Genomic DNA, 21,680 nt, shown 5'->3' on the forward strand with positions numbered 1-21,680 from the left:
TGAGAGTCAAAGTGGGAGGAAGGAGGGGTGGTGCCGCCATGAGGTGTTGTCATTTGGCCACAAAGTTGACCAGGACCACGTTTGTGTTTGGGACAACAGCTTGGAGAGATGGATAAGAAGGATGAAATGAACGTGGAAGAAAGGCAGCGAGCTTTGGGAATGAATGAAGCTGTTAAACACATCATCAAACGCCACAGGCACAGCAGGGGGCCTTGGGATACACCCATCTGAGAGATGGGTGGTGTGGGTGTGTGCATGTGTGTGTGTATAGTTTTGTATTGGCCTAATAAACCATCCATCTGCAGGGAGAGCAGAGCAGTGGATGCGAGGAGCGAGGGGGGGTTACAGCACTCTTTAAGCTCCATATTTACACCCCTTTCAAATGCACAGACCGACAGATACACAGTCCTGCCCAGAGGTTCTTTGATGCCTGTCGATACCGCTGCGTGATGATGTCATACGGCAGAGAGCAAGGGAGGGAGGCATGATCAAAGGAGAGAGGGAGGGATGAAGACGCAGGAGAGGATATCCAAGACAACAACGGGACAAAGATGGCGACTGCTTCTGCAATGGGACGTCCACTGGCGTCCAGACCTCCGAATCACCAGGAGGAACCCGGGCCACGCAGCGAGTGTATTCACTTCCCTTTTTCTAACAGGATGACCACCGGCATGACACACTGGAACCACCAAGCCAACCTCAGCCATCAGTACCGCCAGGCTAGCACGGTAAGCTCTCCGTCTACCTTAGCCTCTCCTCCGCTGCCGTTAAACCATCAAACCCTGAGCGCCCCGATGTCTGGTTACCATCACTCCATCCCAAGTATTCATCATGAGTTGCCATTCTTTCTAATAACACATTTTCTACCCATTTCCCTTCTTTTTCTCAGCCCTTTCATCATGGTCTTTTGGCTCTTAATATAGGCCTCTCTTTGCCATCAAAGGCAGCACATCAATTGCCTTGACTCCCAAGTGTATGTGTGAGGGTGAAAGAGAGAAAGGGAGAGAGGAGAAAAAAAGAAGAACACCATGTATCAAAGATCAAGGCACGCTTTCATGCCTGTTTTTGGCCTTAGTTGGGTTTTGCTTTCCATCATCGTTCCATCGTCCTTTTTCTCCCTCTTCTAGGGCCACAGATGCTCTCCGAACCCATCGACAAATTCTCCCAACCCTCAGTGGTCCAAATTCCACGTTCGCTGAAAGATGAAATCAGGCGCTTTTGTTGGGAAATGGAAGCAACAACATTTTTTCTGGTTTTCTTTGAGAATATTCTGTAGCTTGCAGGCTACCGGGCCAGAGCTCTGCCCCAATGATGACAATACGTGAAACAATATTTGAATAAGCAGCAGGAGGGCAGCCAGCTAATCCACTGTGGCTAATCCAGTATTGGTGCAGGCCATATTGGTAGCTGGAGTATTCAGCCCTATCACAATACACATCAGCAGGACGCCATGGCAGATATACTGACACTCTTACTACAGGCATGGCTGGGAAAGGCCAGCAGATGGATGGATAGGTGGATGGACGGATCGCGGGATAAATGATAGAGAGATAAATGGATGAATGAACACCCTTTATATTACTGATACTATGCTTTCTTTATTTCACATATTGTTTAGTCCTCTTGTGTGACTTAATTAGAGGATTGAAGAAAAAGAAAAAAAACAGAGGGAACTGTGTAATTCCGACAAAATAGGGGTGATGGACTTAAGCTTTACTGTCCTTCCCAGCTCTATGACAATGTCTATGTCTAATTTCATAGTAAACACTCAGCGCAAATCAAATAAATGCTGATGTTGCCCTACTCGCTTCTTATCAAACATAATAAAGAGTTCAGTGTACTAAATGCTCCTTATCCTTTGTTGTGGAACTTCTATTAGAAGCAAACAACATACTTGTCTCCAATTAATTTTGTGAAAGACCAGAGGTCTGTTTCTCTTTCAAGAAGTATATAATGAAGATTTCACTCTCTGTGAGTATCTAAATGGGTCTTTGTGCTGGGAGGCCCCCAAAAGATAAGCCTGTTTCTGACAGGCCTCCGTACAGACGCCCAAATCTGCTGTGGCAGCTGGAACAAAGGGACCCCTGAGCTGGACCAGCACTCTGACAAAAAGCTCCGTCTCAGTAGTCTAAGGAGCCTGCCTCAATTTAAGAATTAATAATCTGTTCTTATCTCATTTCATCACATTCTTGACAGAACTTGAAATGAGATTCACAGGGCCCTTTGTCTTTGGACTGACACTGAGAATACTGGCTGGCAGATGATCGTGAAAGCAGCCTCATCGATCATTCACATATCAGTGACGTTGTTGTTAATTAGTGGCAGCTGCATTTTAACCAGTGCTGCAGAAGATATAATTTTCTGATTATTAACCAAAGAATAAAGCATCCTGGAGTGAAATGCCTGGCAAACCCAATCGAAACAGGGAAAAGCAAGGCTATTCATGAATCTCTCAAATCCTGGTCCTAATCAGTCTTAGAAGATGAGGTTTAATATCACAATCATTTTAATACAGTAAATAAAAAAGAAAGAAAGAATTTTTTTACAACATTCCAATTGATTGATTATTCGACATACTTGATGGGATTGATGCAAAGCATTCACTATTCTCAAAAAGCTAGCCTGTATGTGGACAACTATGTTTATAATTTTACTTCCTTTCTTGTTTTTTATTATATTTTTGTTATCGTGGTCTATTCTATACAACATCTTTTGTATGCCTGTTCATCCTGGAAGAGGGAATCCCTCCTCTGTTGTGCCTCCTCAGGTTTCCATTTTTCTCAACAGTTTAAAGTGGTTTAGAGGAGGGGGGGTGTCTTATCTGTGTCACATGCTGTGATTTGTGATCTCGGGCTATATGGATGAAGCTAACATCACCTCCAACGTCTGTCCATCTATCCATTAGCTATACCCACTTCACCCAGCAGAGGGTTTAGAGAGCCAACCCTTGTCCATCACAAATCCACATCCAACAATGATCTAGCAGGCCTTTCCAACAAAAGGCATTCTGATATGGCACAGCAGTAAAAAAAAAAAAACAAGTGTAAATAAGTGCCTTTTAGCTGCTTTGATTTCATAGCTCTGGTGTTGTTTATTCTGACACACTGATGCATCAAATCTGTGTTATCAGTTACACCTGCAGTTTTCCTACTAGAATGAGTTACAATATCTGTTGTGAAAAAGGCCTGCAGCTTCAAACAACCAGAGACATTAAAAGAAAAGGCACCTTGTGAGGCGCAGTTTTCTGTCTAACAGCTGACAAATGTGCATAGCCTGATGGGGAAATAGCAGTATAGAGTCATACTGCTCAGTCCTGATGTCGTGGGCTGTAAAATGCACTTTAATGCTGTTTTAATTCCATTTAAAAAACTCAAACAAGAAGGTAATCATACTTTGATCTTTTGATTTCTAGTGTAAAAGTTTAAAAGCCTTATATTATGTCTTGATCAGGCGTAAACTAACCGTGACGTCACCCGTTGGTTTGGAGAAAATGAAGCCCGGATTTTGCTACTTCCTGGTCGCCGTTTTGGATTTTTTTGAGCCAGTGACGTAAAAAGCGTCATCAAACAGGCTGCACCGGAGAGCAACTTGGGGCAGGATTGGCTGAGGACTCGCTTATCCCGCCCACATTTTACCGCAGAGGCTTCTGTTGCTGTCTATCAAGTATAGCCACGCCCCCTGGCTCCACCAACTTTAACAATTTATTTAAAATTCAGTATTGATTTATTTTAAGATCGGCCACCTGATCTCTCATTTTGACCATGAAAACTAACGGGAAAAAAATCCTGAGCTGTAGAAAATAAGTCTATCAAATTTCATTTTCTCCAAAAATGAATTGGGGTCTATGGAGAAAAAGCTTCTTGGAGCCAGCCCTAGCGGAAGGCGTGATATTGCAAGTTTTTGACACTTCCGGGTTGGCTTCAATTCTGGAGCCAGATGCTACGTTCACTATATATACAGTCTATGGTCTTGATGTAACTGATGCCACCAGGCTTGATCATCAAAACCACGATACAATACATTCATTATAGCGACTATAAACGTCAGCCGAGGTGCCGTTATTGCAAGAATTCAAATAAACAATATCAGGTGTCAGCCACTTTTTTAGATCAGTACTGATTATTTGTAACTAAGAAGACAGAGAAATCTTATGTAATGGATATACATTTGCAGTAAAAATGAAAATCTTGGAAAGACTCAAATGCAACTCTTGCTGAACTGCCGTTTTAAATTAATGTTTCATGTGGAGTTAAATTAAAGGGAGAATTTTTTATCATTTACTCGCCAGTGTTGATAGGTTATTCGATGTGATTTTATAAAAATGTATTACTTTAATCAGGTATGTTTTTTGATTAATATTTGATTGTGTGCTGAAATATAATGTCACTAAACAATCGTCTCCTAAACAACATGCCCAGTTCGTCTATGATGAAATTCAGCTCTGTTATGTACACTGATTTAGCTTATTAACTGGTCATCTTAAATATGTGTCTGCTGTAAAACAGTCATGCTAAACTATGACATGGTGGGAAGAACTGTAACAAAAAAAAAAACAGTATGCCTTCTCACAAGTCAACAACACCTGGAGCTGATCGACCCTGACTTCGCTAAATACGACCTTCAATTTTTCAGGGAGGCAGCACTTGGTGACACTAGACATAATGTACGGATCAGTGAGTTTTAGAGGTGCTGGAATTTGTCACCTGGTAGCTGCTGCAATGTGTTTTTAGTCTTCATGGTAAGCTAAACTTACATATTAGTGGTATTGATGTATTTTGCAAAGAATTCAAATATATTTCAAGATAGATAGATAGATAGATAGATAGATAGATAGATAGATAGATAGATAGATAGATAGATAGATAGATAGATAGATAGATAGATAGATAGATAGATAGTTAGAGCGTGAGGTGTATGATTGCCCCCCTTGTGTGATGACCTTTCTTCAGCTAAGAGCTCAGACCTCTGCAGTCCTCACACACATACACACATACATCATTGAGATTCATTATAGATTCATAAGCACCAACATGCCTCCAACCCCTCCTCACCAAGACATCATAAAGGTCAAGTTCATCTTCGTCAGTATTCTCTCTTTGTCTCCTTCTCTCTCTCCTCATTGTCTCTGGGGGCACTGCAGCAGCCGGAACAACACCAGCCCGTTGGCACAGGAACCTGTTCATGCAGGTGCAGCCTGCGTATGTGTGTTGACTGCTGAGGATATAGGCCGAAGCGGTGTGAATATATTTCCATAATGAAGCGTGTTTAGCTTGGTTGTAAAGTCTGCCAATCAAACACACAGTCATTTTCTAAACAACGCCGCTGCCTGTCTTCATTACTGCCTTCTGAAAGCCGCCTCTGCATCTCTCACTGAACAATTTCACACCGATTATGTGTTTAAGGACATGTAAATGGTTTAAAATGTGTAGGCTGAAGGAAGACTTAAGGTTAGAGTGTTTGGAGCGAGTTTTGTAGGATTTAATTGCACTTATTGGAGGGGGAGGGACAATATGAACCAAATATTGTGTATGAAGATATTGCTGCTTTCAGGGGATATTTAGACAAATTAAAATTCAGATAAAGAAAGTCATTAATATTGTGGACATGTTTAAAGAATGGAAGGTATTTAGTATGTTTTTCAGGTTTGTCCAGAAACATACATCATTAAATTCACCTTAGAAAATGAATGTAAAACAATATCAAGACATAAAAGAACCTAAATTTCCAAACAATGTTAGTTTTTGTATCATGATATCAACATAATTTATTGTTCTGCTCTTATTGTACATTAATACTTTATTATTAGCTAAAAAGAAAAGATGCAGGAGAACTGCAACACTGATGTGATACTGACAAAATGTCTGTTGTGAAGTTGGCTTATTTCTTAATGCTGTTTGTTATTATTTTTTCCCAGCTTCAGGTTGTCATGGAGAAGCAGTCTATCCAGGAGGGGGCAGAGATGAGGACAGGTGTCTGGACCTTACCTGAGCCACCGGACCCTGCTCTAGTCCACATGGGACAGCTAGCCTGACAGTTCCTCAGGAGGCAGAGTAAGCTACTATACAGCATTTGATTTAGAGGCAATTTTATCAGAGTTTTAAACGACTAATTCACCCAAAATGAATATACCACCGCTGGAGCCCGTCCCAGCTTACCTGGACAGGTTGTCAGTCTAGGCACAAAGGATCACAAAGACAGACAGACAGACAGACAAGCACACTCACATTCACACCAGACAATTCCGAATCACCAACGAATCACAGCATCTTTTTGGACCCCACGCTCCAAAAACATGCTGTCTGATGAGCATTTAATTGAAATGATCTCACATTTATTTATTTGTTGAACTGCCATGTTCACAGTGAAACGTCTGATGTCCACATTTTCAACATTTTTGGGAATTTTTGGTGGAAAAAAATAAATGTTAAAACAAATGTCTCTTAAGAACATTCACAAAAAATCAACCAAAATCCAGCGAAATTCGCTGGATTTTGGTTGATTTTTTGTGAATGTTCTTAAGAAAATATTAGAAGTTTTACTGATATATATGCAATCACTTATCATATTATTTGGATTTTTTTAAAAGATTTTTTACTAATTTTTAAAAAATATTTACAAAAATATTCTTGCCAAATTTGGGGGATTTTTTAAATAAAACTTTTAAGGGAAACTTCTAAGGAATTACTAGAATTTTCTTCCTGAAGGTTTTACAAATTTTCAGAAATTTGGGTAATTTTTTTTGCAGAATTTTGGATTTTTTTCAGACAAGGAAACATTTTTTTGTGTGTGTGCCCGTAAATGAAGACAACAGAAATCAAGGTTCACTCTACAGCCTCCACAACAGCTGCAAAATTTACTTCTGGTGATATTTTTAAGCCAACAAGGACAAGAAATAGACAGACAATGCAAATTTGAACATTGGCAATTTCATGACAGCTCTGGTTGCTTAAAGCGGTACAATGAAAAGCTCCAGAACAGCTACATAATAAGATTTCAGGCTAGTTTTTCCAGGTTATTATTAGTGATTATTTTTCTCCATTGATTTTATATGGAAGGAACACGGTATAAGACAGGTACAAGAGCATATCAGATATTTTTCATGGTAAATCTGAAGCATTTATTTCACATGTGAGAGGTATATTATATATTTAGACATATGTGGTTTCTGGAGACTTAAACTTCATATTTCTATTGGTATTATTGAATGACTCTGATGACTGTGGTCTCTCTCTCCCCATCTCTCTCCCTCTCACCGGTGGCAGCTCCTGGGTGAGTGACAGCCCGCGGAGGGGAGTGACTAGCGGGATGCTCAGGTGGCGGCGGGCGGCGTGTTGACTCTGTCCTGTCAGTCACCGAGATGTTCTCCGTCAGCTGAACACCTGTTCGGGAGTGGAGGAGTCTGAGAGGTGAGTCGTCTCTTTTTGTTGTTGTTTTGTCGGTGCGAACATGCTTGTCTCGCCAGCAGAGCGGCTCATTGCCTGGAGCGAAGTGAGCTGTACCCGGTCATGCTGTCTGCGCTGCGCTCTGTCTGGTTCTTTTATTTATTTATTTTATTTAGTTATTTTATTTAGTTTTATCGGTGTGGCAACGCGCGGCACAACCAGCTCACTGACAATGAATTCCTAACTTAATAAAAGCTTATCTCGTTTTTTGTCAAATGTGAGTCAAACAGTGACTCGTGTTGACCGGTGGGGGCGCTGTTTGTCGTTTTTTCGCTACCGTGGCGTAGAACTGCGAGAGGTAGAACTGACAATATCTATAAAATGTGTTTTATTATTTATGTATTGCACCGCCAGAGGTTTGAAATGATATATAAAATAAACAAAACCCAGTGTGCTAAAAAAAATGCAAATTTTCAACGGATTTAATTTTATGCTACTTCATGCCCGAATTGTCAAAAGAAGAACCAAAATAGACTTTTTCCCAATTGGCTACATTCTTTTGAACTGTATAGTTAGTTTTCAGTCTACATTACCTTTTGCCTACCTATCTGCATACAACCGTACTATATACAGTACATTACATTAAAGTACTGCTTACAGTAATGCATAGCCAAGAATAATCCTATGTGAGGTACACTTGAAGGTGTGATGTTTTTTTGCAGTAACAGAGGCAAATAATCTGCTCAATGGGTACTTTTCTGACGATATTTATGTGTTTTTACTTTAGGGAAATTTTGAATGCAGGACTTGCAACTAATTATTTTTGAAGTGAAATATTGCAATTTTTCCTCAATTCGGTGATGTAAATACCTCTTCCACCACTATGCCCTGCATAACTATGGTTAATCCATGTGTTTCGGGTAGATATTCACCACATCTAGTCTACTGGCTGCACTTGAATAGTCCTGTTACTTAAGTAATGAACAGTTTTGAGGTACTTGAACTTTGCTTGAGTATGCCGTTTTTATGCAGTTTGTACAACATTTTTGAGAAATGTTATACTTTTTACTACACTGCATCTACATGACAGCTATAGCAGCTTATTGCTTTGCAGATTCTTTCAATAAATGAAACCACCCAGCATTAAATGAAATATGCCAGATTGCAGCTCCACTACAACCAGTTGCAACTTTAAAATGCTCCTTACACGTTAAAGCAACAGTAATACCAATCCACATGTTTAATATGTCATAATATAATTCTGATGTCGCTTGCATTGTCCGTACTTCTACATTCATTAGGTCTACATTTAGTTAAAAAACTTTCACTCTAGTGAGGATTTCAGGGCATGACGTTAACTTGTTACTCCATGGTTGTACGTGGTGTTGTCGTTACTTTTATGATAGACAAAGATAAAGTAATCAGATGTGTTTCTAGACTGAGATCTTGCTGACTCTTTGTGTGTTGTTCGTATCTATTCGCTGCAGTTCTATAAAAGTAGTCCACTCCGCACGGAGTCGCGTGCACGCACGTATTCTCTCGCTCTGTATTATTGCTCTGAAAGCAGTCACCATGGGGAGTTAAGGGCAAGACGACGGGCTATTTTCGTTAATATTTAATGTCTGAAAGCTATCCATATGCTGCGTTTTGGAGCACACAGTTCGCGCCAGTATCCCCAATGCAGCGGATTACGGGGAACGGGCTTTCAGAGACGGTAGGACAAACACTTTTGTGGACAAACACGGGACGTTAACTAGCTAAGCTAGCCAGCTAGCAAGCTAACCAAAACTAGCTAACACACCAAGCTAGCTAGCGCTGCAGCCAGTAGAGTGGAAAACGTGCCCTCGCTTTCTTGTTTCGTTTGATCTTAGATCAGCCGATTTGTTTGGGTTAATCAGCAAGAAAGTTTGCGATGTTTCTCTACGAGTTTGCCTGGTACGAGTAAATTTCCAGTTTACACTGGTGTTGAAGTGTTTTGCATGCAGGCCCGTCTTGTGTGGTTGCAGAGTTTGTCTCTGTACCCATCCCCCACCATCTTTGCAGGCCAAGATGAATGAGATTCTCACTTCAAAGCCCTGGCATTGGTGGTGGCATTGCTACAAGGCTAGCTAGCTGTCCTAGCGTGTTAAAATTTGTTGGTTATTTGGATAACGCTGTCTAACTACACGAAGTGTGAGATTTGATAGCTGTTAGCGCTAGCTTTGAAGCTAGCTGTAAAACAGACGATAAAACTTGTTGGTGAACTTCAGCTGGGAAATATGCGTACACAGCATTCAATTTGTTTTTGTTCAGACTGGAGCCTTAGCTGCCAACTGAAACGAAGTAGCGGTACAGATCGTACTTTATTCTAAAATGTATTTGGAAGCAAGGTTACGTGCCAATTTATCATACTGGCAATGTTTTTAGTTTTTGTGGTAACAGGCTTCCCATTTTCACACACAAACAGCATCCTACTTTGTTGTAATTTATGTGTCCGCTCATCAGCTCATTTTGTTGCTTACTGTTCTATATATATGTGCGTTTATATTAGTGGTCTGACAGTGAAGAGGGTGAGAGATGAGTCACTCATCTTTATTATCTTTGCCATAATCACCTTTGTGTCATATCCCCCTGCAACAACTAACTGCCTTTCTTGTTTCCATCATAGGGTAAATTGTTTGACAGCAAAGTCATTGCTAGAGGGGAATATCTGACCTCTGCCTTGTGCAATCAGAGACATGAGTGTTGTCAGAGAATTGCATGGGATTGGGTACAGGGGTGGTGGTGGCGTTGTGGCCTCTCTGAGCGGCCCTACCCACTTTACCGAAGATGCGCCGCGACCCCCAGTACCTGGTGAGGAGGGATCTGATGTGGACCCCCCAGTCCAGTCAGTCAACATCCGTCCAAACACCCTTTCCCAAACCCTAGGCTATCCCCCATCGTCCTTGTCATCTAAAATGGGGGATCCTTCAAGTTATACACCCTCCTCATCGTCTGCTACTCCACGGCGCCCTGACCTGGACTTGGGGTATGAACCTGAGGGCTCGGCATCACCAACTCCACCCTACCTGAAGTGGGCTGAGTCGCTCCACTCTCTCCTAGACGATCAGGAAGGCATCCAGCTGTTCAGAAACTTCCTATGCCAGGAAGGGTGTGCAGATCTGCTCGACTTCTGGTTTGCCTGCTCGGGGTTCAGGAAGACCAGCCAGGAGAAGAAGGCAAAGCTAGCCAAGGCCATCTACAGGAAGTACATTGTGGATGGAAGTGGGATTGTCTCCAGGCAGATCAAAGCAGCCACCAAGAGTTTCATCAGAGACTGTGTGGGAAAGCCGCATCCAGACCCTGCCATGTTTGAACAGGTGATTTAAAATCTTGATTTCATGTTTGATTTTAAAGTTTCTTAATATGGGCAATGTATGCTTGTTACACAGGCCAGTGGAAGATGTTACATAGGCTGCATTTTGTCACTTAAAATGTTCAGGTGCATCCATGCTAAAGGTTGACATTTTAGACAGTGAGATTGTGAGCCAATGCAAAGCAGTATTGCTATTCATGGTACTCAGATGATACTGAATTATGTGTGTTGTACGACGATGCATGGCACTCAAAAAATCAGGCAATTTTCTTTAATGGCTGCACTGTTCAGACTGGTGTTGCTGTTGAGATTTTATTTTCTTTCTCTTCTCATCACTACGCAGTGGTGTGGACCTGTTCCTAGTAAGCACAATAGTTCAGTGTCAGTGTTTAATTCCAGATTTGAGGAACTTGAAAGCCACATCTGCTTCCATCATGTTTGGCGTAGGCACTCTCTGAAAAAGGCCAGAAGTTGTAGAGAGTGTGCTTGTTCAAGAATAAGGCAAATATAGTCTGATAATCTAGAGTATCTTCACATATTTCTATTATTTTCTATGAAGGTTTAATTTCACAAATGAAAACATAATTTGTATTTTCTGTCAGAATGCATGCTGCTCAACACTTGTTGCAGTCTCTACGCATGTGATAGATTTGTCAGGAACATTCAGCGCTGCTTCACTGACTGAGGAGATTTTTTTTTTTAGGAGGAAGGAACTGTATCCCAGGAACTAAAAGTGGCCCTGAGTTACTTCAATAAAAATGCCGTTATACTTACCTAGTACCTTAAAAGCTTTCTGGTTTCCCAAGCATGGCGCTGTGGTTGCAAAGGGCTGTTAAGTCTAAAATTTAGACAGGATTTTGTGAGAAAGAAAAGGTGCAGTAGTTCCCTACATGTCACTGATTTATGTTTTCTTCTTTCTTTTTGTGTTTTACTAAGTAAACCACACCAAAGGACCAAGTCAGTTTTAGTTTGACGTTTTTCGCTCACTCGACCCCTGTGCCCTCTTTAACTTTCATATTTGCTTTGTTAATTACTCATTTTTGATGTGGTGTTGGTCTACTGAATGTGTGCTCCGACCACATGCCGTCACAGAGCATTAGCAGAGACTCGAGGCTCTGACTGTAGTTCCTTACACATCACAGCAGCAAAAACAAATTAAACAAAATGACATTACACACATATAACACAAAAAACAAATGAAACTTGTGTCAGTTTAGTCTGAAGCCAAACCTTCCTACATGCTCAGCTTTGATAACTTTTCTGATTATTATTATCGTTGCATGTTTGGCTGTGAATTATCATTTCTTATTTTTTAAAAATCCAATCGCTGTACTGACCCCATTACATTTAAACCAAGTTAGATGGAAACTTATGAAATCACTTGTTTGATACTTGCTGAACCTTTAAGATTGATAACCAGTGTGGATTTAACACACCTTTCTTTGTCTGTCTGGATTTTAGTTGTTGGGTAGTCAGTTACATAAATGCTGATTTCCCCAGTACAGTTCTGCTGGGCCGTGATGCCGTTTGCTTTAAAGTCTATGTTGTGTGTAGTAATCTGTGTTCATGTTTACGCTGAGAGGCTCGGCAGTGTTCAAATAGTTTTTAATGTAAATCTAGACAACAGTTTAGAGCTGAGACCCTTGTCAAAACCTTTCAGTCCATTTGCCTTTACTTAGATCGGACAAAACTATGTTGTGGATGAACAGCTGTACCAAAAAGTGAGCAGTGAACCCTTCGTGCATGATGTATTTTTTTACGTACGTGACCGCTATGTGTATGTGTGTGTTCCAGGCTCAGACAGAGATCCAGTCCATGATGGAGGAGAACACCTACCCTTTGTTCCTCAAGTCAGACCTGTACTTAGAGTACACACGGACAGGAGGAGAGAGCCCCAAACCTAATCCCAGCGATCAGAGCCCTTCGTCAGGGCCAGCCAAGCCTGTTCCTGGGTACCTACCTACACTCGCAGAGGATGAGGAGTGGAGGTGAGACGAGCTTGAGCCCTTGTGCACCACAAATGCTTCTATACAGCACAATCTCTGCATCTGTGAATAAACAACAAACTTTGAATTTTCTCAGCTGGTCGGTTCTCAATGAAAAGTACAGTGCTAATCATAAACAAAGTGATATGTCTCTGATGTTTAAATACCAGTTATGACTTATTGTGATTTTAGGTGCGGAGGAGGTGGAGTGAGGGAAGTGGAGGAAGAGAAAGATGAGGAGGAGTGTGGAGACACACCAGCCGGTAGACTGACTCATAGCCTGCTGATGCAGACAGTACCGCAGAGAACCTCGGCCAGCAGGAGGAGGCAGGACAGCAGGGAGTACAGGTGTGTGTCTGCATGTGTGTTGTTTTGCATTCATAAATGTTTATTCTGTCTTCTCATAATGGCTGATCACGATATTGTATTGAAGTACCTGTCGGAGGTCATAGGAATGATATGTTTCAGTACTTCCATTACTTCTATGTCTGTCATACACCAGTATAGTTAATGCAACAGAGATGTTATGTGCAAATGTAGAGGCTTAAAACAACTTCCTTTGCTCATCCGAGATTGTCCAGTCATTCATAATTCATTGAGACATTATCTTCTATGCACTAACTTGACCAGAATATGTGATTTCACCAAAGAAAAATCAGTGTTATCCCTTCAGTTGTACCAGGAGACGCCTTTTATGTCAAAAATATAGTCAGATATCCTTTTGTTTGGAAAGCCAGTTGTTTTGAGTAGTGTGAAAGAACCGCTGGAGAACCACAGTGCTGTTTGTGCATGAAGATGGACCCTGTGTGAGCACATGAATCACAATGTCTTGACTCTTCCTCAGGCCATGGAGAGAGCCGATAAACCCATACTACGCAAATATGGGCTATGCTCGTGCTCCAGCAACCAGTGCCAATGACAGTGAACAGCAGAGCATGTCGAGTGATGCAGACACACTGTCACTAACCGACAGCAGTGTGTAAGTACACGTGCACATACACAGAATCTCTGTAGTGAGCTGTTGAGGTCTGTGCTTGATTGCTGTTTATCCGTGTGTGTCTGCAGAGATGGTATTCCTCCATACAGATATCGGAAACAGCATCGTAAAGAGATGCATGAAAGTGCCAAAGCCAACGGACGTGTGCCCCTACCTCATATACCTGTGAGTGCAGACGCTACCCATTTAGCCTAGTGTCAGCGTTCACAGCTGAATTCATGTCCGCTATGCAGGTTTCACAGGTGTACAACAGACCCGGCATTATTGTTGTTTCTTAAATGCACCTTGCATACAAATGCAAGAAAGATTTACTTCATTTTCCTGCTCATGTTTTAGAGCCTCTCTTCACTGCTGTAATCAAAATGTGAGCTGAGTTAGAAAATCCTAGTGTGTACCAGCATCTGGTTCAAAAGCGTTTCTGCCAAAAGTTGCCACCAGAGCAGAGAGCAGAAATGGCTCTACTTCCATTAATCCTCTCTGTTTCCATCAGTTAGTTGTGCAGTTATGTCATTTTAATACAAGACTTTACAAAGTTTGTAGATTTTGCAGCCTTTCTTGCCATGCTGGCAAAAGGTGAGCTGACAAGGAGGGTCTTCTTGGATGATGACTTGAGTCAGCGGCATTTCAGGGGCAGCCCTGGAGGAAAGTCCAGTACGCTTACACCGAAAAGTAATTTCAATGAAGTATAAGACTTCAGATGTGCTTAAATTAAATCTTTGAAGTGGAAAATATTTACAAATTAATAGGTTCTAGATTTTTTTAATGAATGAGGAAGAGCAGATGTAATTTCAAGAAAATATTTTTTATTGTGATTAAATTATTTTAATGATTAGAAGACTTTTTCACAGAAGTAAAGATACTAAGATAATTAAACAGATGTGAGCTTTTACAGATTTTTTTTTTTTACTGAAAGTTTTTTTAATCCATGATGTTTGTTTTGCTTCACAATTGTTTTAATCCTGTTTGTTCCATTTGATTTAGACCTCTCCCTCTTGTCAAATGTGTTAGTTACAAGTTGGGCATTTTAATTTGAGCAGAAGATGTGTGTGGGAATTTGTGGCATGTAAATTTTGTGCTTGTACCCGTATACAGCGCACGTATCGCATGCCAAAGGACATCCACGTAGAGCCTGAAAGGTTTGCAGCTGAGCTGATCAGCAGGCTGGAGACAGTTCTTAGAGAGAGAGAGGCTCAGGAAAGACTCGAAGAAAGGCTGAAGAGAGTACGACTGGTGAGTGAGCAACTTTATGTACCCGTCATATGATTTTGGATTTGTAGAAAGGTATGATTCGTTGTTGTTGTTCAGTGTTAATAATGTAATACATTTTGCATTTTGGTGACAAATTCACAGTTATTAGACTAGTGGTTAACAGTAACATAGGATTTATTGCATGTTTTTCCCCGATTCTTTGTGTTTTGAGTGTAAGTAAATAACAGTTAACTGTACTGAGTGCATGTCCAGAAGTACGTTTGTCTTCTCTTCTCAACAGGAAGAAGAAGGGGACGATGCTGACATCTCCATGACAACCTCCATGTCTTCTCATAGCATACCACTCCCCCTCCCCTCATCGTTCCCACCTCTTTACGGCGCCCGTTATTCAGAGACCACTGCTAACACTGCAACAGTCGCCACATACGGCGGCCTGGTTGCCATGGAGGATTCCCATGACGACGACCCAGAATCTATTTTGGATGAGCACGTACAGCGGGTGATGAAGACGCCGGGCTGCCAATCGCCAGGGGCACCCAATAGCACCTTAGGAGGAGGAGGTCGACATACTCCTCCCAAATCATCACGCTCACCTGATGGGGGGATCGGGCCGCCTCACTACCCCCCACACCGAGGGGGAGGTCACAGTCTGCCTGCTGCTGGGGTCAAAGGTGAGAGGCTGTAGAGGGGAAGGAGAGAGAGGTGAACGGGTGAGGCATAGGAGCACCAGCAGCATACAGGGAGCATGAAAACACTGGCCAATGTCTGTGTTGCTGCACACAACAGTTTTCTGTATTTCCAAAGACTAATCCTAAGATCTGCACAGATTATTTTGCTTCAACTCATTCTCTTATGAGGTGATCTAATACCATCTTCTGTTTAGTCTTTGAAAGCAGATTTCATTTTTACCTAAAGGCTCGGTAATAGCAAATAAAATATCTGGACATTATAGGTTTTGGAAAATTAAAATGACAGGAAATACTTCCTTCGTTGGTGACTATTTTAGCTCTGGAATAAGTCAATAATTTAGTGCTCTAGTGAGTATTTGTGGTGACAAAGACATGAACTGGATTCACGGGATTGACTCAAAAAATGCTCAGTGTCATAAATGAATGTGTGATTTTCTGTAGAATAAGCTTTATTGTGCGTTGACTACATGAGCAACACATGCTGGTAGGATTAGTTTGTAGTTTTGGTGTTTTTGGCTAAATTAGAGAAGGGCACTTGTCTTGGACTTGAATGGCAGCCAATGCATAGATTGAGGTCTGTATTATTGTTGTTTTTGTTGGCCTAAATATAATAATATTAATAACATTAATTGTAGAGCAGTAGCTGAAAAGATGGTCATCGTGTGTTCTCAGTGCTATAGGTGTCAAATGAAACTGCAGCAGCATTGTTTTTTTTTTTTTAACTGAAGCATAGGGTGTGTTGAAGAAAGGCTGACATGCCACTAAAGAGATTATCCCTGTTTTCTCTCTCAGGTATGCATCATCACAAGCAGCTGTACCACCACAGAGGAAGAGAAGGGCAGGAGGAAACAGGCTCTAGGTCTCAGGCCAACTTCCTGTGGAACGGAGATCCAGCCAACCAGTACACGGGAAGAAGTCGAAACTACGCTGATGGAGCCGGAGCCAGCACACTCGAGGGGATGGGCTACAGGTAAACACGTATTCTTGGTCTACAGCAAACTGCATGTGTTGTTACGCATTCGGATTGCCTCAACTGGTTTGTGTATGCGTTACCGTTTCATCCTGCAGTAGTAAAGGCAGCACGCTGTCACGGCGGGGTTGTAAGAAGACATCAGAGACATCAGGCAAAGGTGATGAGAGTGGGCGTGGCTTGGAGACCCAGGTACAGCTGGAGGATCTGGAGAGAAACCAGAAGATCCTGCAATGGATGATGGAAGGAGACAGACAAAGGAAGGGCTCTCACGGGTTAGTCTTATTATATGTATAATATAAAAATGTGCTCATTTGTGATAAGAATTTTTGGATATTTAACAAATACATTAAAATTATGTTTAAATAAAAAACATATAAAAGCCAGTAGTGCAGGAACTTGCAAGCCATTTTCGAGCGGCAGAACTCTTTGTGCTTGTTCCGACTGTAAAAAAACATTTTTGTAGAACTTCTTTCAAGGCTCTCCTCAGGAGACAAAAAAATACACATTTTTGAACGGCCCTCAAAAAACTGCTGTGCGAGACTTCATGCTGATTGGTTAAACTTTGAGAGGACAAAATGCATAGACTAACACTGTGAGGAACAATAAGTGACTCCAAAATCATGCTTTAGGCACCGTTTGACTTCTTATGTTGGGAAATGCAAGTGGAGCGAACATCTTTAGAAATGATAATTCAGCTCTCTGGCATACCTGTGTTTTTCCAGCGGCAGCACCAGCAGCTCCAGGAGGACGGGAACCAGCAGCGAGTCGCCACGTCCAACTTCAGTGGAGCGGCCTGGAGCTGTGCACCCCTGGGTCTCTGCTCAGCTGCGCAACAACCCGTCAGCGGGGTCCACCGCTATCCCCGGCTCATCGTCCACCCAGGTCCAGCCTTCACACCCGTTCATCCAGGACCCAGCTATGCCCCCCAACCCAGCTCCCAACCCCCTCACACAGCTGGAGGAGGCTAGAAGGAGGCTCGAGGAGGAGCGGAGGAGGAACGCACTACAGCAGGCCAAGCAGAGGTACGTGTCTGCTGAAATCCCATGTTTGCAGCTTCAAATCCCATATTTGCCTCAGTGTTTGAATTTACATGAATCTTTATATGAATCTTTCTCCTTCTTCTAAGGCATAAGTCTGGGAAGCGGCAGGTGTGTGAGAACATGACAGTTGCTTACTACTTTTGTGGAGAGCCGATCCCATACAGAACATCAGTCAAAGGCCGTGTTGTGACTTTGGGCCAGTTCAAGGAGCTGCTTACCAAAAAGGGCCACTACAGGTGAGAACATGCGGCGCATATATTGTAAAAATTCCCAGCGTGCGGGAGTGTTTGATATGCACTTGAGACGTGTTTTTGTTTGTGTGCAGGTTCTACTTTAAGAAAGTGAGCGACGAGTTTGACTGTGGTGTGGTGTTCGAGGAGGTTCGCGACGATGACGCCATCCTGCCCATCTTCGAGGAGAAGATCGTCGGGAAGGTGGAAAAGGTCGACTGAATTTTGGGAACAGGAAAACGAAACAGAAAAGATCAACTGAGAACAGGAGATGGGAAGAAAACATTCAGGCTGGGTGGAAATTCACCTGCGAGGAAACGAACGACCGGAAGTAGAAAGATGGAAGGAGCAATGTGTGACAGAAAAGAGGTTGCGCTGCATAGTAGAAGCTCGAGTATTAAGGAGGTGGTTATTTTTAATGGGATATCTGGATATCTGTCTCAACACCTGGATCAAACCCCCATAAAGCGAAGAAGCTTTTGCCACATGATACAGGAGTGGAGGAGAAGAACATAAATTATTTCACCTGTCCTGTCTCCGCTGTGGATATTCAAGGAGAGCTGTTAAAATACGATGTCTGACCAGTCTTCCACTTCTACTGCGATGGATGGAAAAGGGTGAGGAGACTGCTTGAAGGAGAGAGGAGAAAGTAGTCTTCCACTTCTGCTCTGGGGGAGTCTGTCCTCCGCAGACCATTACGATGCTGCTACATTACCATAGAAACTCTTTAATCGGTGCTCGGGGCAGTAAAGAAAGCAGTATTGTTCCTTTCAGGAGTCCAGCTGCCTTTTGCTGTCTCTGTTCCTCATCAGCTGGCAACAAGAGGAGAGGACAGAGGATTTTGTGGAGTGGAACTTTTGCCTGCTTCTCCTCTCGTTGACTTCATAACCTCAAAACAGAGAAACTTGCTCACCCTTGATTCCTAGATGTCATGTAGTGATCTCTCACATCAATATGTTCAGACAACAGTTCTCTGCATAACTTGTTTACCAAAGCTACATATTTTTGATAAGACAAGTATCCTAGCTACTTGTTTTAATTATTTTTTTTTGAATTGTGTATGTACAAGGCAGGTACTATTACTTATTATTGCAGCCTAATTTCGTCATATCTCATCTTAATGTTGTATTATTGTGTATGTTTTGAAGCTAGTTCATTAGTCATTTCAGGGCAGCCATTTGGTTTGTTTCTTTCCACTATACCACATCACTGCACCTCAATTCTGTGCTGTTTACCTTTCAAGTGTCCGCCTCAGTTCTCCTACAAGATGGATTTTAAATAGAGGATGACTTTTATTTCCGCCCTCAAAAATTCTCATGAAAAGACCACAACATACGATACGTTTATCAGCAGATCACACTGTCCCACCCCGTGTAACTTTGAGCTTTTCTGCTCTATCAGAAGCCTGTGTATGTAACCCTGAGCTCAGTCTAGGTGCCTGCCTGCCTGGCCAGTGCCATTACTATCTAGATTTCTTTTTCTGAAGCGTGTTGTCGAGTGTGTAAGCCTGTGTCCGTCGTGTATGCCTGAACTCAACCAAAGAGCATATTGTGTGTCCTGTACGCCTACATGCGTCTGTCCACAAGTATCAAACGTTTTTTTGTTTTTTTTCATCATGAGCTGAAGGGAATCTCTTGTTCCTCCTGCAGATTTCCAAACCTCAAACATTATAGCGTAACATTGAGTTTAGATCCGCGGTCTGTCTTAAATGAATAGTGTGACATTTTTGGTAAATTTCTTGCCAAGAGTTAGATAAGAAAATCGAGGAAAAAAAAAAGTCTCTTGTATCTGTTAAATATGAAGCTAAAGGCATCAGCTGTTAGTTCACAGTGAAAATGGAAAAAGGGAAAAAGCTAGCCTGCCTTTTGTATGGGTTGAACAAGCTAGAGTTGCAACTAAATGTTATTGTAGATCAGATATATATTTTTTTGGTTTGTTTTTATTATTCATATTGGTTTATTATATATTAACTGAAAAAAAATTGTTAGCACATCACAATTTTCTGAGGTGGCATTTAAAAAATTGCTTATTTTGTCTAGAACTTAAAGATATTTGGTTTAAGGTTCAAGTTTTTGGCCATAAAAGTGAAAGAAGGCACGGTAAAGCTCCATGAAAACACAGCTCTTAGTGAACCCTGACATTCTAAAATATGTGCTTTATTTATATAATAGTCTGAGTGCACAAGGAATAAAGGATAGTTGTGTGTTTTGTTTCTTCATATTCCCCTGCACTGCCAAAGCAAGTAAGTGGGCGTTAAGACTGCAGGCAGAAGCTGTGCTGGGGGGATGAGCTGTCGTTGAGAACGAAGCACGGCTTCATCACACCTTTCACTCGGTGTCTATCATACTGTCAGGAGATAAAATAAGCGACAAGTGCTCGCAGTCTAGAAGCTGAAACTAGAGAATGTTCCGTAAGTGTGCTTAAGAAGTGATTGTGAGACGTTCAGCTCCATCTCTGGATACAACACGTTGATCAGGAAACTTTAGAGGTGCTGGAAGGCAGGTTTTGTACGGAGCCGCGCTCACCGTTTCCAGTCTTTATTCTAAGCTAAGCTAACCAGCTGCTGGCTGTATCTTCATATTTGTTGTGCAGATTTTTCACGAAAACGATTTCCTAAATGTCAGACTAGTCCTTTAAACTGCTTGCATCAGTACCACGCTGCAGTGAAGCCTTGAGGTCAGAATATGATAAAGCACAGTGCAGACGGTGCACTGATGATTCACCAGCTATGTAAGCTGAATGTAATTGTATGCATTCTTAGATTTGCCCACTATATCCTCAAAGGAATCGCATCAGTGATCATGTCGTACCATGTCTGAGTCTGTCTCCAGTATTGATCTGTACCTGTCGGCCTGGTTGAGTGTTTTGTGTCCTCTATGCTGGTAGTTAAATGAATGTGGACAAAGGTCTTGCAGGAATGTCAATTTGTCCTGGGTTCAGCCCAGCAAGGGAAGATGGGATCACAAAACATATTTGTCCTTACTCCAACCCATTATGCCTTCAATATGAAATTTTAAAAAATTTAGATATGTATTTGTTTATAAAAAAAAGTAATTTTAATAATCACCGAGCATGTTCTTTATAAGGAATGTTTTCCGGATGAGTTGATTTATCTATTTTGTTTTAATGTTTATGTGCAAACTGCGATGGCCCTCTGATATATTGTGTCTGTTTTGTTAGAAAGAACACCCAGGGACAGTTGAATGACAACATTTATTAAGAGTTGTTTCTTGTGATTATGATTTGATGGACAAAACAAACAACTGCATCTGTTGCGTTGTTGATTTGTGTGAAACACAGTGCCTTTATCATGTTATCTTTGAAAAATATGTTTATTGACCCAATCCATGCTTTTAATGTACGTTTTTATTTTCAGTCAGTCCCGTTGTATTTTTAGCTGCAGTCGATGTTTTTTTTTTCCTCACTTCTGTTCTGATCAACCTTCTGCTGTAAATATGTACATTATCATTTCATACTTGTCTTCAGACCTGCACCACATGTCCATGGTGTTTCTGTTTTTCAACGCCAAGATGTCACTGTGCTGGTTCCACTTGTACATTTCTTTTCAAAAGGTACTTCATAATAAAGATGTTGAATAAACCTTTTTTTTCTCCTTTATTGTTCAGGCTAATCACATAAAGCTGAACAAACAACGCAGTTCTTTTGCACAGCAGATGTTCTGACTTTGACCACTTTCATATTTAAGCTCTGAAAATGAGTCACCATGTATTTGTACATGTACTGTTCTTCCAGTGGCATGTCAAAAGCAGTAGTGTAGTCTACGTGATACGCAGGTATACGCCGTATACTCACTTGAAAGGGTCCCGAATTTCCGTATACC

At 41.6% G+C, this 21,680-nt stretch overlaps 1 protein-coding gene across 2 annotated transcripts; it reads left to right on the forward strand.

Moving 5' to 3' along the window:
- Positions 1–351: 351 nt before the first annotated feature.
- LOC110966385 (axin-1-like) lies at positions 352–21,439 on the forward strand. Of its 2 annotated transcripts, none has more exons than XM_022215722.2 (15): positions 352–728; positions 5,915–6,050; positions 7,263–9,096; positions 10,030–10,720; positions 12,511–12,704; positions 12,894–13,049; positions 13,546–13,680; positions 13,767–13,863; positions 14,791–14,928; positions 15,188–15,578; positions 16,389–16,566; positions 16,665–16,841; positions 17,292–17,591; positions 17,696–17,845; positions 17,935–21,439. In XM_022215722.2, the coding sequence occupies exons 4-15, from the start codon at positions 10,100–10,102 to the stop codon at positions 18,059–18,061; spliced, it is 2,664 nt and encodes an 887-aa protein (XP_022071414.2). In that variant the 5' UTR covers positions 352–728; positions 5,915–6,050; positions 7,263–9,096; positions 10,030–10,099; the 3' UTR covers positions 18,062–21,439. The 2 variants fall into 2 exon arrangements, with proteins under 2 accessions (XP_022071414.2, XP_022071415.2); XM_022215723.2 differs by having other exon boundaries at positions 7,263–7,406.
- Positions 21,440–21,680: the final 241 nt, after the last annotated feature.

The sequence above is a fragment of the Acanthochromis polyacanthus genome, chromosome 3, assembly GCF_021347895.1.
Source record: "Acanthochromis polyacanthus isolate Apoly-LR-REF ecotype Palm Island chromosome 3, KAUST_Apoly_ChrSc, whole genome shotgun sequence".
In the NCBI taxonomy this organism is placed as follows: Eukaryota; Metazoa; Chordata; class Actinopteri; family Pomacentridae; genus Acanthochromis; species Acanthochromis polyacanthus.

What these genes read in the sequence shown, in the direction of transcription:
- LOC110966385 (XM_022215722.2), top strand. Translation starts at nt 10,100, where the DNA reads ATGAGTGTTGTCAGAGAATTGCATGGGATTGGGTACAGGGGTGGTGGT. An exon ending in TCACTAACCGACAGCAGTGT is followed by an intron (nt 13,681 to 13,766) that starts GTAAGTACACGT and finishes GTGTGTCTGCAG; the next exon opens with AGATGGTATTCCTCCATACA. An exon ending in CTCGAGGGGATGGGCTACAG is followed by an intron (nt 16,567 to 16,664) that starts GTAAACACGTAT and finishes TTCATCCTGCAG; the next exon opens with TAGTAAAGGCAGCACGCTGT.